The 16,675-nt window shown below is 35.3% G+C and overlaps 1 protein-coding gene across 1 annotated transcript in view; it reads right to left on the bottom strand.

Annotated features, from left to right (window-relative positions):
* The window catches only part of ATG4C (autophagy related 4C cysteine peptidase), an 83,059-nt gene that overhangs the window by 19,844 nt on the left and 46,540 nt on the right, over positions 1 to 16,675 (bottom strand). Inside the window, exons 4-7 of the mRNA XM_024740416.1 lie at positions 13,857 to 14,090; positions 11,421 to 11,751; positions 9,502 to 9,572; positions 3,493 to 3,629 (exon numbers count right to left, since the gene is read on the bottom strand). Coding sequence (XP_024596184.1) covers positions 3,493 to 3,629; positions 9,502 to 9,572; positions 11,421 to 11,751; positions 13,857 to 14,090 — 773 coding nt within the window. The remainder of the gene's footprint in view (positions 1 to 3,492; positions 3,630 to 9,501; positions 9,573 to 11,420; positions 11,752 to 13,856; positions 14,091 to 16,675) is intronic.

The following is a 16,675-nucleotide window of genomic DNA, read 5'->3' as shown; positions in this document are numbered from 1 at the left end:
CGGGGGGAGGGCCCCCGACCCCAAAAAAAAAAAAAAAAAAAAAAAAAAAAGTCCAGTGGAATCAATCAATATCCTATCAATAGTTTCTACATTAATTTTAGCATATATTATGTTAGAAAACACTAGTAATGATAAAGTATATGTTATAAAACCCCAAAATATTAAACAATAAACTTTCCTTCTCTTAAGTGAGAGGATGTTTCAAAATCTAGAAGATACAAAAATACTGTATGAACAAATGTTTTTTTCCCTTAACAAGTAAACAAACCACAGTTTTGTTTAAACTTAATTACTTTCTTAAAAATAATATGTGGTGGTTATTGAAAAAACACACACAGAAATTTCCCAAAACCCCAACACTCATCATTATTAACATTTAGGAGGATACCTTCTTGACATCTGTCTATATTACATATATTCACATATAGGCTTATAAATACAATGTTATATATATGGCACCATACAACATATGCTATTGTAACTTTCGTCATTCATTATCTCATAAACATCTTTTCCTATCAATAAATATAGATCTATATTATAATATTTAATGGCTGTAAATTTTGTATATTTTCAGTCTTGTGAAAATATCATAGAGGTTTTTTTGGAAAGGAGAACTGCACTGAAGAAATTACAGAAACAGAGAAGGCATATAAAGTTAAAATTTTAGAGCTAACTAAAAAATAAATTAAGATGAAATTATACCAAAAAACTTGATAATAATAGTTATTATTATTCTATTGTTATTATCATTCTATTAACAGTTCTATTATTCTATTGCTTTCCCCCTAAATAAAAATCCTTAACTCAATTAGAGAGTGCCTTACTTTAATCTGAGGCAACCTGATCAGCTGAAATACAATGTTTCTGATACAGGGACCCATGAGGAAGTGAAAGTTCTAAGTCCCTCATAGCCAAGAAAAAAAAGAAAAAATACATATATGTATAGCAAGAATCATCACAGACTCTCTTCAGAAAAAGAATGATTTCAGGTAATGGAAGAAAGACTTTGGTTCTTGACACCTATATTTCCTTTTCAACAGATTAGAGCAGATTTAGCAATAAACACTTATAAGTAGATTAGGAGTTAAAATGCCATTACATATAAGAAGCTGTATCTTTGGAAACCTGAAACACTTTTCAGTTCTAAAAAAGCTTTTTCACAGTTATCTAGTGGTGAGAATTGATTGAGCTGTATCCATGAAGCAATAAATAAGACTGAAGTAATCAGTCAAAAAGGAAAGTCCTAATTTGTCTTGCTGAAGAAAGAGAACATATTGGATTTTCCTCATTCCAGGTCCTTTTAAAAATAAATAAATAAGTAAACTTCCTGTGGTAAGAGCTGATAAAGCACCACACCAAATTTCTTTCTCCTCACAGAATGCAGCAGGAGATGGTAACCATCTCTGAAATACTGTGGAATTACCTCAATCAATATATTTTAAAACTAGAATTGAATGGTGAATTTTAGAGAGTATAATGCACAATGGCTTGGCAGGAAAAAATACAGCTGCTGACAAAGGAGGAGGAGGAAGAAGTGTAGTGGGGGGCAGTGGGCGGGGCAGTGATGGAGGTACAGGAGGAGGTGGAGGAGGAGGAGAAGAAAAGGGACCAGAAGTGGAAGAGAAAGATTACTTTTCTTTTAGGGCTATTAGACACACTATTTTTTCACTGCTAACTGAATGACTCTTTACATGCTCTCCTTTTGGCTTCTGACCCAACCACGCCCTGACCAAGCACAACATAACACTACTTCACTCAGCCATTTCAGCCATTTTTACCTGAGAGTTGAAAATTTTAAATGTATTAGTAGTCACTACTCTAAAAGGGGACTGTAGCATAAATTAAATAAGTAGAAGCTCAAAGAAATGTTACATTTCAGAGAGTCCATAGTTTAGAGGAAAATATGAAAAACAACAAAAGTTCTGGTCTCTGTCACCAGTTTGTTATCCGAATTTGAACATATCACTTAACGTCTGTCATTTCTGTTTTATAAAGACAATCCAGTTTCTAGCTAGTATGAGGGTAAAATGAGATAAATCTGTATTAAAAGTGTTATACAAATATGAGAGTTAACAAATATTTGCTGAGCAGCTCCTATATGCTAGGTACTAAGGATCACTTTAACAGCTAACCATAGTTTGTTTCACTACAATGTAGACTCCAATGAATCACTCATCTGATTAACTTTTATCAATACCACCAAACAGCAAAGCCCTCAGCCAGATGAAGCATGCCTCAAAGCTATCTGCAGTCCATTTCACCAGGAGTGGGGGTTTGGCAAGAGAGTCAGTTCCGAGACTGCCTCAATTTCTGATCTTCTCATGGTAGTAGAGAAGGCAGGGGAATTCATTTCAGATTTGGTTACAACCAACAGAGACACGACAACATGCAAGAAGTCTCGAAACCCTCAGTGGATTCACTAGATGAAATGGTTTATATCTTCTCACATTCCACCAATAATTCTACTAAAGAGTCCACATGTTAGAAATCAAAACCCCACTTTTATCTAGGGTGTGTATATGTTATTGGTTATAGTACTGGTATTATTAGTAACAAGTATGCCTGCAACAGTTTAGTAACGATTAGGAAAAGCCAATATACCAGCTAGAAGACTTCCATATACCACATATTGAAAATAACTGCTCTAGGTTTTTAGAATTGGTACAATCTAGAGCGAGGATATATGTTTTACCTATATACAAAGGGACCACAATATGGGGTTAATGCTTCATGTGGGGAACAAATCTAAACTTTATTTCAAGATTACTATATGCCATAACACTCCATTCAAAGAGGAATTTTATCTCTGGTCTTGATTTTATTAAAACTATGAAAATAATATAAATACTGTACTCTCAACTAGAAACTAAGTATTTCAAAAGTTAAAGTTTGGTGACAAGATAACCTAATTAGTCAGGTTCTTTTGGAAAAAAGAATTATGTGTTCTGAAATAGAACAGATTTTTAACTGGTTAATATGAAGAAAACAAAGTTGAAAGCTCCCCATACTATCTTCATCATTTTGGTCTATGTAAATAAGTATTCTACATACTGATGGACCTTATAGAAGCACAGGAAACAAACTAACAGATAATGCAGCAGCAATAAAAAAAAAACTCATTTTGTTTCAATAATTACCTAGATATAGTTTAATGTGGGTTTTATGAATAAACAAAGGTACATACTTTTAAAAATCACAAATAAGGATGATGGGAACTGTAGACATATTTCAGACTCTGATTATTGCTGCACTGTCTCCCCCTGATTAGCTGCAAAGATTAAAAGCCTTTTTATTTTGTCATAGAACACCTTACTCTTCAAATCACATCTGATCTTGTAATACTGAAATTTAAGATCTCTAATGTCAAACTTTACAATCTACAACTATAAAATCATCACTACCCATTTCATAGAAAAAAGATTGCAAACCTTCTCTATTTTTCATATCAGCCAGCATTGCCTTCAAAAAATTTCAGCTCTTATTTCATACCTTTACAAAATCTAAATAGTCGGCATTGGTTCTTTCTCCACCAAGTCTAACAGGAACTAGAATAATAACAGCTTTGTCATCTGTATTATCAGAGGCCATGGAAGTGCACTGTTTATCAATTACATCAGAACTGTAAACTGAGAAAAACACAATTAATATGTATTAAATTTTATAAAAATGATTTTCAGAAACATGTGTACCCTAATTTCCCCCCCACAATGGCCAGTCATATGATCTCTGACATCACTAACAAGGTCTCAATGAGTTAAAAAATACCTACCTCATTTATGCATTCAATAGATATTTATCAAATAACTACTATATGGCACTGGGTCCTCAGCAGTGAGCAAAATGGAGAAAAACCCCTGCCCTCACAAGGCATACCATCTAACAGGGAAGTAGACAATAAATAAGTAAAACATAATATATGTCAGATGATGATAGGTGCTTTCAAGAAAAACAAGGGAGAAAAAGATGGATAAGAAATGTAGAGAAGGGGTGCAATTTAAAATAGGGTGGTAGGGAAGTCAAGACTTAAAGAAAGAAAGAAACCAAGAAATGCAGATACCTGGGGGGAAGAGATTTCACATAGAAAGATCAGCAAGTGCAAATGTCTTAAAGCAGAAGCGTTGCCAGCTTGTTCCAGGAACAAGAGAGCAGTGCCTCTGCAGGGAAGTGAGCAAGGAGTACAATAGCAGAAAATGAGGTTAGGAGATAAAGTTACAGATGGGGAGAGAACGAAGACAGATTGTGGGAAATCTTAAAAGCCATTAATAAAGAATTCAGTCTTTGAGTGAGATGGGAAGCCGCTGAAGAGTTTTTTAGGAAAGGAATGTCCTGCTCTGATTTATACTTTACCAGTCTGGTTCCTGTGTTAACAGACTGCACCTCTGCAGCAAGGGCTGAAGCATAGAGAAGTTAGAAAGCCACTGCAGGAACCCAGCAAGAGATGATGGTGGCTTGAACAAAGGCAGTATTGTCAAGATATGGAACGGTCATGGGATGATCATGTGCAGGTAGTGAAAACTGATCAGTTGAAAATGAAGAACTCCTTAATATATTAAATGTAAGATGTGAGAGGAAAAAAGGAGTCATAGATGATTTGAGTGGTTTTCATATAAGCAAACAGAGTAGGCGGGCTGCCATTTACAAAGACATAGAAGACTGTAGGAAGGGAAAATATAGAAAGGAGGAGTGGGAATTCAGTTTCAGACACGCCAAGTTTGAGATATCTATTAGACATGCAAGCAGGGAAGATAAGTAGGCAGGTAAGGACATAAAAGCCTGCATTTGGGGACAGGTCTGGGATGGAGCTATAAATTTGGGAATTGACAGGACCCAGACGGTACTGTAAAGCTATAAGACTGGGTAAATCCAAATCTGTATACACAGAAAAAAAAGTTGAGATCTAAAGACGTAGTACAACACACCAAGTACTTTAGAGATAGGGGGATAAGGAAGAATCCATACAGGAGACCGTGAAGGAGCAGACACAATGGTAAAAGGAAAACCTGAAGAGTAGTGTTCTGGAAAGTAAGTAAACAAAACATTACAAGGAGTGGGGGAGAAGTCAACAGTGTCAAATGCTGCTGACAGATTGTGAGGAAAAGACTGAGAAGTGACAACTGGATTTAGTGAGATTAAATTATTGACAAGAGTAGTTTTGGTAGAGTGATGGGTATGAGAGCCTAAGTGGATAGTTCAAGAGAAAATGGGTGGAGTTGGTAGAAGCAAATACAGACAAAACTTTATTTTGTTTTGTTCAACAAAAAAAATAGTTTTATTCAAAACTTACTTTACACCCATACTCCCTGTCAGCAAACTCTTTTACTCTTCCACAGTTAGCTGATTAACAAATTCTGCCACTGCTGTCCCAGTTCTTCCCTAAATTCCAAATTGAGATTATGAGCTATCATAGTCTCCTGTTCACCTGCTTCCCTATCCCCCATAGTCAGTCTAAACCGAAGCCACAAAAATGGAAAAACAGTTCTTTCCATGTTTCAATTCTGTCATCTTATTTTTGCTAAACTACTCAGTAAAGCCTTCTAATTATAAACCTTTAAATTCTCTCACTTTTCTGAGGCAGTACACACATGACCATCCCTATCTTCCACTTTCCACTAGTAATAGTATTTCCACTAGCATATACAACAAGTTCTTCCTTATCAAATGCTTCTTACCCTTCAGTCCAGTTCAACACACATTGATTGACGGCCAACTATTTATTGAAGTTTTCTATGCCAGAGAAATATAAAAGCAAATAAGATCCTTACTTCACAGTGTCTGGCTCAATTGTTTTGGTATTTTTCCTCCACTTTCAACATATGTAAGGGCTATGAAATAATCCAATTCCATAACACAGGCTCACTACAGCAGTGATTGCCAACCAAATGGTTCTGGTACCTTTCCCCTACCCCTGCTACCTTAATAATCATTGATCTACCAAGGAGATACAGATAAGCACAAGGTGATATTAAAAGTGAATTACAAGCACAATATTTAATAGAGGTATTTCCAAAATGTTACAGAACACAGAATAATAAACTAATTCTACCTGATGGGAGTTGGTAAAGGCTTCACCAAAGGTGTACCTTCGAGCGTGTTCACAAAGAATGAGTAAGAGTTAACAAAAGGCATTTTAACAATAAGGGGCATTCTAAGCAGAGGCAATATCAGCAAAGACATGGAAAAAAGATAATGATAGTATGCCCAAGGAATGGCTTGCAGGTTGATGGTACTTTGGTGTATCAGCATGGAAGACAGTGTTGAGAGGTGATGCTGGAAATGTAGGTCAAGACAAATGGTAAAGAACTTCATGTGCTTTACATGCTACAATAACTTGAGACTAGAGTTAACAGATATTGGTTTTAAACTAAGGGACACGATCAATTTCTTTTGATCAGATGAATGAGAAAAAGAAAAGAAAGGGAAATCAAGTTAAAGTCCAAGTTCGAGATGAGGGTCTGATCTAAATCAATGAGAGTGAAGAAGAGAGAACAGATTTCAGATGCATTTTTTTAAGTATAATTTGTTAAGCTTTGGTTGACTAACTAGATATAAGCAACGAAAAAAGAGTCAAGAATAAGTACGCACGCGTGTGGACATGATACTATTAGTGAAGAGAAAATAGAAAGCAAGAAAGGAGTGGTGTAGAGGGGAATGACAGGTTTAATCTTAAACACGCTGAATTTGAAGTGTTTGTAGAACATCCAGATGGAAATATTTGAAGGACAGCAGAAAATACGAGTTACCTCATATTAACACAAGTAGCACTAGAAATGCAGTTTTAGAAGTCTTAACTACTTAAAGGCATGGAAAAACATGCAATCACAAAGGAAGAGAATACAGAATGAGAGGAAGAGAAAATGAATAGAAAGTGGAGCTTTTAAAAACACTAATGAAGATGGGGGTGTGGAGGGGAATTATTAATAGACTCTGGCTTCACCTAGTTCCTAACCGCACAATCTATCAAAATGCACTACAGTAATATAAACTCTCCCTTTAGAATTTTAAACGTCAGTGTTCAAAATTTTAAGATCTACCTCAAATTACACAAACCACTTAGATATTGAGTAGCTTTGTGTTCTTTAATTAACTAACAATATGTAACACATAAGACCAAGGCTGATTGATATCAATAAAAGCACAAAAGGCAAATTCATAAATTATTTAATGACTAATTGTTTAAGCACACCCTCTGGCTTAATTAGAACTCTTAACACAGTACATTTTACTTGTAAGATTTCCTACCTGAAAAACAAATACAGTACCTGCAAAATTCACACACTCATCTGAAAACTTAAAACTTTCATGTTCATATGGCTATAATCATGGCTTATCAGTCTTTCTTAAAAATCCAATTAACCTTAACAAAAGGCCGAACAAAATGCACGTGTATTTGGTAATGATTATATCCACACTATAAACACTAGTCAGTTACCAGGGTAATCTCAAGCATTTTGTAAATACCCTTATATTAAACATAATTGAAGTATATTTAACTTTCCCCAAACATTAACATATTTTATCCTCTTAACAGCATTTCAGTAAAAAGTAAACAACATGAGGTAGTTTACTTTGAAGGCACTTTTATTTTATTAGGAAATTAAGGTCGCTATTTAATCCCCAATAGAGTTTGAAAATTACTATAGATACTGGTCATTAAACAGAATACCCATAACAATAAAACAAAGCAACATTCTGGACAATAGCTGCATCATGATCAGATGATTTACTGAAGGACTAGTGAGAAACAAATCAAACAGAGAATTTTCCTTCCTTGAAACACATCCCCAATGAGATGAGACATGGCAGACATGCACCCCAAGTATATACCTATGTTAAATTTTCCCACCTATCTTTTTTAAGTAGTCATTTTAAATATTGAAATGTTCCTTAAGAACTTATTTTAATATTGCAACTAATAATTCATAGTATATATTCAATCAAGAAATATTTAATCAGTGCCTATACAGGGTGCAATGTAGGAACAAAAATGTGTAAAACATGGTCTCTACTTTCATCATTTACAGTATAATTGGGATAAGCTAAATACTTATGAAAAATCTAATTATAAATGGTATTGGGAAAACTGGACAGCCGCATGCAAAAGAATAAAATTGGACCACTATCTTATACCATACACAATAATTAAATCAAAATCGATCATCAAAGATTTGAACACAAGACCTGAAACCACAAACTCCTAGAAGAAAACAGGCGGAAAGCTCCTTGACATTGGTCTTGGTGATAATTTTTTCAATTTGACACCACAAGGCAACAAAAGCAAAAATAAACAAATGAGAATACATCAAACTAAAAAGCTTCTGTACAGCAAAGGAAACCATCAACAAAATAGAAAGGTAACTTACCAAATAGAAGAAAATATTTGCAATCATATATCTGATAAGGGGTTAATATCAAAACTATACAAAGATCTCACATAATTCAACATCAAAAAAACAAATAATCCAATTAAAAAAATGGGCAGAAGATCTGAAGAGACATTTTTCCAAAGAAGCCATACAAATGGCCAACAGGTACATGAAAAGGTGCTCAACATCACTAATCATCAGAGAAATGCAAATCAAACCACGAGATATCATCTCACACCTGTTAGAATGGTTATTATCAAAAAGACAAGAAACAACAAATGTTGTTGAAGATATGGAGCAAAGGGAACCCTTGTGCACTGTTGCTGAGAATGTAAGTTGGTGCAGCCACTAAGGAAAACAGTACAGTGGTTCCTCAAAAAATTAAAAACAGAACTACAATGTGATCCAGCAATTCAACTTCTGGGTATTTATCTGAAGAAAACGAAACCACTACCTCAAAAAGATAAATGCACCCCTTTAATCACTGCAGCATTATTTACAATAGCCAAAATATGGAAACAACCTAAGTGCCCATCAATGGATAATGGATAAAGAAAATGTGGTACGTATATACAGTGGAATATTATTTAGCCATAAAAAAGAATGAAATCTTGCCATTTGTGACAACATGGAGAGACCCTGAGGGTGTTATGCTAAGTGAAATAAGTCAGACAGAGAAAGACACATACTGTATGATCTCACTTATATGTGGACTCTAAAAAGCAGAACAAAATGAATAAACAAAACACCAAGCTCACAGATACACAGAACAGACTGATGACTGGCAGAAGTGGGATGGGGGGACACAATGGGTGAAGGGTGCTAAAACTGCCAGCTGTAAGATAAATAAGTCATAAGGATATAATGTACAGCATGGGGATGGGCACTATAGTTAATAATACTGTATTGTATATTTGAAAGTTCTCATCACAAGAAAAAAAATTTTCTAACTATGTATGGTGACGGATGCTAACTAGACTAATTATGGTGATCATTCACAATATATACAAATATTGAATCATTATGTTATACATCTGAAACTAATATAATGTTATATATCAATTATACCTAAATTTTTAAAAAGGTCTGACCAAATAAATGGATAAAAAGTAGAATTATATAATACATTCCTCACCTGTACAATCTTGCGCAACATAAATAGTTATTCCTTGTAAATCTGGGTGTCTTGCTTCTTCAACTGCTTTTCTAAGAAAATAACAAGCATTATCCTTTAAAATCCTAACTAACATTTCCAGTTAATAACAAACAATTTAAGGGAAAAGAAAGCCATCATTTTCTTGACTTTCCTATTTACCCTATAGTGTCTCCTTTCAAAACTATCATCTGAATGGTATCAAAAATCAAGTCAATTTTTTCAAAGTAGAATATTACACTAAATTACTCAAAAAACATAAAAACATAAGTTTAAAAAACATATTTTAAAATTCTTGGGTACAAAGGTGTGAACCCCACCCAGCCCCCCAAAAAAGAATTTCTCTCAAACTCACCTGGCTATATTAAATGTTTTCTACCCAGTGGTATTACAATATGCTTCAACGTTTGCTTCATATTAACTTACATTACTGACTAGCGAAGTATAATTGTCCTCTGGTACATTTATGATAGATTTTTTCTTTTCTTTAAACAATAGCATGACTTTTTTCCTTCATTCAAAAACCTATATGACCTGAACAAATGAATTTCCAACTTTCAAGTCTGAGAATTCTATAAGTAAAATTGCAAATTGAAAAATATTTCCAAGCGAGTATAATATTCTCAATGGTGCACATGAACTGAAAAAAAATCACAACAATATATGTAAAAGGAAATTACACAAATTGTGGAAAAATACTTTTATTTAACTGTATCTTTATAATTTTTTAACTTAACATGCCTTATTATGCATGTTTGTATGTGCCAATATAAAAGAGGGATGGGAAAACTATGGCCCATAGTCCAAGTATGACCTGTGGCCTGTTTCTGTACAGCCTGCAAGCTAAGAATGGCTTTTACAGTTTTCAACGACTGTAAAACAAAAAAAGAAAAAAAAAAGAGCAAAATGAGCAATAGAGCCCTTATATAGCCTGCAAAGCCTAAACTATTTACCATTAGGCCTTTTATAGAAAAAGTGTTCTGATCCCTGGGATACAGAACATAACATCTTGAAGAGTAGAAACCATGCTTTTATGATTATGTTTTTATACATGTCATACCAAGCTGGACTTGACATTATTAACAATCCATTTAATAATATTAGGCAACTACTTTTTCAACTATAAGCATCTGACCTATAAAATATAAAAGCCTGTTAATAAGCAAAAAAAACCTTTGTACTAATTTGGATTTTGTATATTATTCTAAATAGACTAAATTTACTATAACATGCTGTACTTGGATGACAATATTAATGATTCAGTTAATAATAATAGTGGGACACAATAAATATGACAACTTTTTTAAAAACTTAAGTAGCATCCAAATAATTGGCACATAAAAAGCTGAGGTATAGTGAAATCTGACTTTCGACTTTTTTCTAACTACTCTGAATGTCACAGATACTTTATTTTACTATGATATAATTATAATATTAATAGTCCCATACATTTACAATTCACAAGAATTTGATGTGTGCAAAGAAATGCTGAAAACATCAATTTTAGCTCTTGACATTTCATTACACTATCAGTACATTACAGCCCCCAGGTTACACTATTAAAAAAAAAACAACTATAATGTTATTATGCATGTTCCAAGGTTGAAAGAGTTGTTAGTTTTTAGAACATTTCAATAAGGTAGTCTAATGAAAACCTGGTTAGAAAGAGACCTTGGATATCTACACCTATGAGCAAAAGAAGAAAAATTTGTCAGTAGATAAATGTAACTAGAGTCACAATATATCTTGTTTTTTCCCTAACAGTAAATGAAAGCTACTTTATGAATATTCTCATACAGTTAGACTTTAAAAGTTCCAATAATATATATGCACTGCAAAAATCACTATCTCTGAGCCTGAGGACCTCTGTCACAAGATGAAAGATTTTAAAACAATTTTACCTTAAAATGTGAGCAACCACAGCTGGTCCATACCAATCTCCAGCTTTTTTCCCAGACTTCTTTCCATATTCTATTAGTTGATGTAAACCAAAGAGAGCCAAGGGGGAATCACCAAACCAAGAGATGATTTTCCTGTGATAAATTTCATTTTGCATTTCACGATCATCAGAATATCTCCCGATTGTTCCCTTCAGAGAAATTGTTGGGGTTTTGAGTTCTCTTTCCGCTGAAAGCGATGCTTCGAAGGATGCAGTAAATTTTTTTACAGTGTTGGAAGTCCATGATTCAGAGTCTGAATTTTCAATGTTCAAAGCATCAGGCCAGGTCCAAGCTACAGCAGTTCCAAAACAAGGTGTTCAGATCTTTTAAATAGTTAGACTTTAACAATTCTACTAAAATAAGCATGTAGCATTTAAAGTCCTGTGGGTTACTAAACTAAAATAGCAAAGTCAGAAATAGGCAAATTTATAGTGATAGAAAGTAGATTAATGGTTGCTATTGGGAATGACTGCTAATGGGTATGAGGTTTCTTTGGGGGAAGATGAAAATCCTAAAATTAGATTATGGGGATAATTGTAGAACTCTGTAAATAAACTAAAAACCACTGAATTGTTGTTCACTTTAAATGAGTGAAATTATGGTATGTTGATTATATCTAAGTAAAGCTGTGTAAAAAAAAAATAAAGGTACAAGCAGAGGAAACATGCCAATATACCAATGATGTTTACTTTTGAGTTGAAATATTATTCTCCAGACTTTTCTGTAGTTTCTAAAATTTTTTAAATGGGGATATATTACATATAATCAGGAAAAAATTACCGTAATGAAAGAGAAAAAATAGTAAACTTAGGTACAAATGGACAATTCTGGAATATGTTTTTCTTTCTTTTCTTTTTTTTTTTTTTTTTTGCGGTACGTGGGCCTCTCACTGTTGTGGCCTCTCCCGTTGCAGAGCACAGGCTCCGGACGCGAAGGCTCAGCGGCCACGGCTCACGGGCCTAGCTGCTCCGCAGCATGTGGGATCTTCCCGGACCGGGGCACGAACCCATGTCCCCTGCATCGGCAGGTGGACTCTCAACCACCGTGCCACCAGGGAAGCCCCTTTCTTTTCTTTTTTTTGACAGTGTTAAGGTGGAATAAAGACTTTTGTATTCCATTACCAGTACTGCTCACCAGATATCCAGTCTTGACTACCCAAAGGCACAATAAACATATTCAACTAACAATCATAGTATTTATGAGAGTTTAACTTCAGAAAGTGGATTTTGTTTTGGTTATACGTTAAAATAGAAGTTTGACCTGGAAGTTGAATATTTCTTTACAAGGTGTTTTTTTTCTTATACAGTCCTTTCAAAATAACTTTATTATTTAGGGAGTAACATCCATTCTCTAGTAAATGAAGTTAATAAATGAGTCATTAGAGATCAAAGATCCCCCCCAAAATCAATTATATCACTACCTCACTGTTTTCAATAACACAACAGTCCCCAAACATTCATATAATTTCAAGCTAACAAAATGAGTCACAGATTCAGAGACCTAGTCAGAAGTGTGAAAAGTATTCCAATTCTTATCCATGATTGCATGAGACTATAAATAAATCATCCCAGAAAAAGCTGAAAAATTCCTTTTCCTTGCAATATCCACACTGCTCTTGAATAAACATTCTCTCCAAATGATCTCATCAATAATCCCTACAGAAAGGTTATTAAATATTTGCCATGCATTGCAGAAAATTGCCTGACACTTAAAAAATATAACGACACTTAGTAATAACCAGATATGACAGCCTAAGATGGTAAACTAAAATCCTCCTACAAATGTACACATTATATAAAAATGAACTAATAGAACTGGTAAGAAAGGTGGCACATTGGAAAACATAGATATATGTAAGTTAGTATCAATGACATTTCTAAGAGTCTAAAAGTCTAAGCAAGATGACCTTATTAAGAAAATGTCCTAATCAATTTAACTGATTATAATCACATTTATAAAGATAAAAATAATTTTAAAGCATAAAACTGTAAAATTTCTTAAGATTTAAATAATGTAAAAACATTAACTGCTCAATAATTTTCTGCTCAAAGTCACTGCTGTTGACCTGCCCAGAATTTACTGAACTGGAGATAATCTAGAGTTCAATCAAGAAGAACGACATGATAACAGCAACAAAAAATCCAAAGACTACTAAAATTTGAATTTAATTAATTCATAGTGGTAGTCATGAATAATACTTATGTTTAACCTGTATGTTTGAAAGGTGAATGGCCCAGTCCAACAAAGATGTTACATGCTAGATTAGTTACAACTTTAGAAGACATAGGGGACTCAGGATATTAACATCAGGGAATTTTATTCAGTTTGCAAGCTAGAGTTCAAATTTAAAAAACAGTAACAATAACAAAACCCCCCAAAACCAGAGATTTGATTTACCTCTACCAAGGAAGTGTAGTATGAGTCCTTGAGCCAACAGCATCTGGCCAGTTCTTAGTGTACAGCCCCAACCACAGTCCGTTGTCAAAGCTGAGCCTTCTATTGGAGGAAACTCTTCCCTGTAGGTAAGCCATATTCTTGAAATGAAGTCTTTACGAAATTCTTCTACACTTCCCGCAATCACATGATCTTCTATTGTACATCCTGAGCTTACAGGTAACAGTTCATTTTCATCTACAAAATAAAAATATAAACTATACTCTAAATAAATGCAAAGAAATGTCAATAATGGTACTATATTCCCATTACTCTCAATATGGAGCACAGCACAATCTTTCTAATTCTTTTTTTTCAATTAAAATGAAGATAAGTCTCATATTCTGCCTATTCAGGCTGCTATGAAAATCAAATGAGAATGAATGCTGAAATGTTCTGTACACTCTGGTGCTAACTAATATAAGGTATTATCAGTACTACCGTTGTTAATAATACCCTATATTCCAAATATAATCAACTCTCTTATGAGGACGTAATATAAAAATATATTTTCTTATTGCCTCATTTGGCTCAGGATATAGATATTAGTGCTCTCTAAAATGAGATTTGCAAATAAAATATCGTGATTTGTCAATATGTAAAAATGTATGTAATCACATAACTAGTTCTTAAAATCAAATAAAATGTGCACATTGTATTTATTGTCATGAATATTTATACTCAAATTATAAAATCAAAACTAACAAGCTAAACAGTAAGAATATAAAATTCTTAAATATATTCATATCCTTTCATGTTGAAGTATATACTTTTTTAAATTGTTGTGACCCACATATATCATTTTTAAAGGCTTTTCCAAACTGATTACCTCCTATGCAATTTCTATGTGAAAACTATGGTCACTATTTGCCCAATAATTTACAAAAGACTAGTGCTCAAAAGGAACTAACATTTCTTGATTCTTCCAGACAGAAAGTCTTAGTCATCTTTTCAACCTCAGCATGAAGCACAGTGCCTAGCACAAATAGATCCTAATAAATGTTGGCTGGTTTGGGTGGGTGGATGCATAAGTAGATAAATCTCCCCATAACTCTCAATTCCAAGGAGTTTAATTTCTAATGCCCTTCTAAAGGATGTTAAAGCAGTTTTATCATGCTTTTATTCCTCATCTTTCCTGCACCTATCCCTTTTCAAGCTCATTCTGAAAAAAATTACAATCACCCAAACTTCATCATATTCAGCTTAATGGAGCTAAGTTGTAGCATATAGTGTCAGTGGTAATTTAAAGAATACATGCCAGGGAGACATTCAAGATGGCAGAGGAGTAAGATGTGGAGATCACCTTCCTCCCCACAAATACATCAAAAATACATCTACATGTGGAACAACTCCTACAGAACACCTATTGAACGCTGGCAGAAGACCTCAGGCTTCCCAAAAGGCCAGAAAATCTCCACGTACCTGGGAATGGCAAAGGAAAAAAGAAAACACAGAGACAAAAGAATAGGGACAGGACCTGCCCCTCTGGGAGGGAGCTGTGAAGGAGGAAAGGTTTCCACACACTAGAAGCCCCTTCACTGGTGGAGACGGTGGGGGCAGGGGTGACGTTGGAGGAAGCTTCAGAGCCACGGAGGAGAGCGCAGCAACAGGGGTGCAGAGGTCAAAGTGGAGAGATTTCCTCACAGAGGATCACTGCCGACCAGCAGTCACCAGCCCGAGAGGTTTATCTGCTCAACCACCGGAGCGGGTGGGGGCTGGGAGCTGAGGCTTGGGCTTCGGTCGGATCCTAGGGAGAGGACTGGGGTTGGCTGCGAGAAGACAGCCTGAAGGGGGCCAGTGCACCACAGCTAGCTGGGAGGGAGTCCGGGAAAAAGTCTGGACCTGCTGAAGAGACAAGAGACCATTGTTTCGGGGTGCATGAGGAGGACTCCTTTCCTGTGTGCCCACAGAAGGCAAAGTACCACCTAAGTGAGCTCCAGAGATGGGAGCAAGCTGTGGCTATCAGCTTGGACCCCAGAGATGGGCACGGAATGCTAACGCTGTCGCCGCTGCCACCAAAAATCCTGTGTGCAAGCACAGGTCACTACCCACACCCCCCCACTGGGAGCCTGTGCAGCCGGCCACTGCCAGGGTCCCAAGATCCAAGGACAACTTCCCAGGGAGAACACATGGTGTGCCTCAGGCTGTTGCAATGTTATGCCAGCCTGTGCTGCTGCAGGCTCGCCCCGCACTCCAATTATGACTATTGTACCCTCTTTCTCCCTGGCCTGAGTGAGCAAGAGACCCCTAATCAGTCGCTGCTTTAACCCCCTCTTGTCTGAGCAGGGAACAGATGCTTGAGGGTGACATACATGCAGAGGTGGGGCCAAAACCACAGCTGAACCCCAGAAGCTGTGCGAACAAAGAAGAGAAAGGGAAATTTCTCTGTGCAGCCTCAGGAGCAGCAGATTAAATCCCCACAATCAAGCTGAAGAACGCTGCATCTGTGAAATACCTGAATGGATAACAAATGTTCTCAAAACTGAGGCAGTGGGCTTTGGGAGCAAATGTAGACTTGGGGTTTGCTTTCTGCGTCTGATTTGTTTCTGGTTTTTACGTTTCTCTCAGTTTAGTTTTTAGTGCTTGTTATCATTGGTGAATTTGTTTATTGGTTTAGTTGCTCTCTTCTTTTTTTAATTTCTTATTTATTGATTTTTCCCCCCTTGTTTCCCTTTTTGTGAGTGTGTATGCATATGTTTCATTGTGTGGTTTTGTCTGTTTAGGTTCACTTTTACCATTTGTCCTAGGGTTCTGACTGTTCTTTGTTAATTATTATTTCTTTT

Source organism: Neophocaena asiaeorientalis, unplaced genomic scaffold, assembly GCF_003031525.2.
Source record: "Neophocaena asiaeorientalis asiaeorientalis breed wild unplaced genomic scaffold, Neophocaena_asiaeorientalis_V1.1 scaffold581, whole genome shotgun sequence".
Lineage (NCBI taxonomy): Eukaryota > Metazoa > Chordata > Mammalia > Artiodactyla > Phocoenidae > Neophocaena > Neophocaena asiaeorientalis.
Note: the sequence above shows the minus strand (reverse complement) of the source record. Positions and strands in the feature narration are given on the sequence as shown.